The 845-nt window shown below is 35.7% G+C and overlaps 1 protein-coding gene across 2 annotated transcripts in view; it reads right to left on the reverse strand.

Annotated features, from left to right (window-relative positions):
- LOC119592466 (twinkle protein, mitochondrial-like) overlaps nt 1-845 on the reverse strand; it is a gene marked incomplete in the record, with an annotated part of 16546 nt that overhangs the window by 5118 nt on the left and 10583 nt on the right. For both annotated transcript variants that reach the window (XM_037941290.1, XM_037941291.1), the window contains 2 exon segments: nt 15-165; nt 630-762. In XM_037941290.1, the coding sequence (XP_037797218.1) occupies nt 15-165; nt 630-762 (284 nt within the window).

Below are 845 nucleotides of genomic sequence, written 5' to 3' on the forward strand. Positions count from 1 at the left end.
ATGAAAATCCTTACCTCTTCTTTGTGTGTGAGACGATAATAAATCTTGTCTTTGAGCTGCGCAAATGTGGTGGTCGTTTCAGATAACACTGGAATTGTGTTCTTCAGGGCAGCTTGAATTTCCTTTGAAGTCTTGATATGTATTGGTTGGTCATCCTTGGCAGACCTGATAACAAAGAAAGAATGTATTCAGTGATGTATATTGTATTTTAATCTCAGCTTCTCGCACATTAGCACTAAAATCTCTATGTTACTTGCTGATCAATGCAAACAGCATGTAACTATCCTGTGACTCTACAGAAACATTTCAAAGCAATGAACGAATATCAAATAAACATTATCAAAGAGAGGAGTGATCTGACCCCTCTTGCATTAAATATAGTTATTTAGGTAAACAACCGACAAAAAAGAAGAAATAACACCTAATTATCCTGAGAAACACAATGTAAAGAAAAACATACACCTGATATAAACTGTAACATAAAAAAAAGAAGAGTAATAACAGTGAAAACAGAAGCAAAGAAACAGCAACAACAGTAAAATAAAATAATCACGGTAACAACGACTATCACAATACAATCAAAAACATAAAACAATAGCAATTTACAAGATGAAAAGCACAGTCATTACCGAATCAAGCTGCACGAAACACCTGCATCGATGAGAGCCATGAGGAGTGTCCGAGGTGGTGCTTCAGATCCAAGCCATAGTATCACTTCTAGTTTATTGCTGCCTGAGATATATTCCTGAAGAGCTTCGACATCTGCCCAGGAGTAGAGTATCGTATGTAAAAATATGTATATTGTTAGGTCCAACGATACCGTCCCAATATTTGGTATTAGAATA

Source organism: Penaeus monodon, chromosome 30 (genome assembly GCF_015228065.2).
Source record: "Penaeus monodon isolate SGIC_2016 chromosome 30, NSTDA_Pmon_1, whole genome shotgun sequence".
Taxonomy (NCBI): Eukaryota; Metazoa; Arthropoda; class Malacostraca; order Decapoda; family Penaeidae; genus Penaeus; species Penaeus monodon.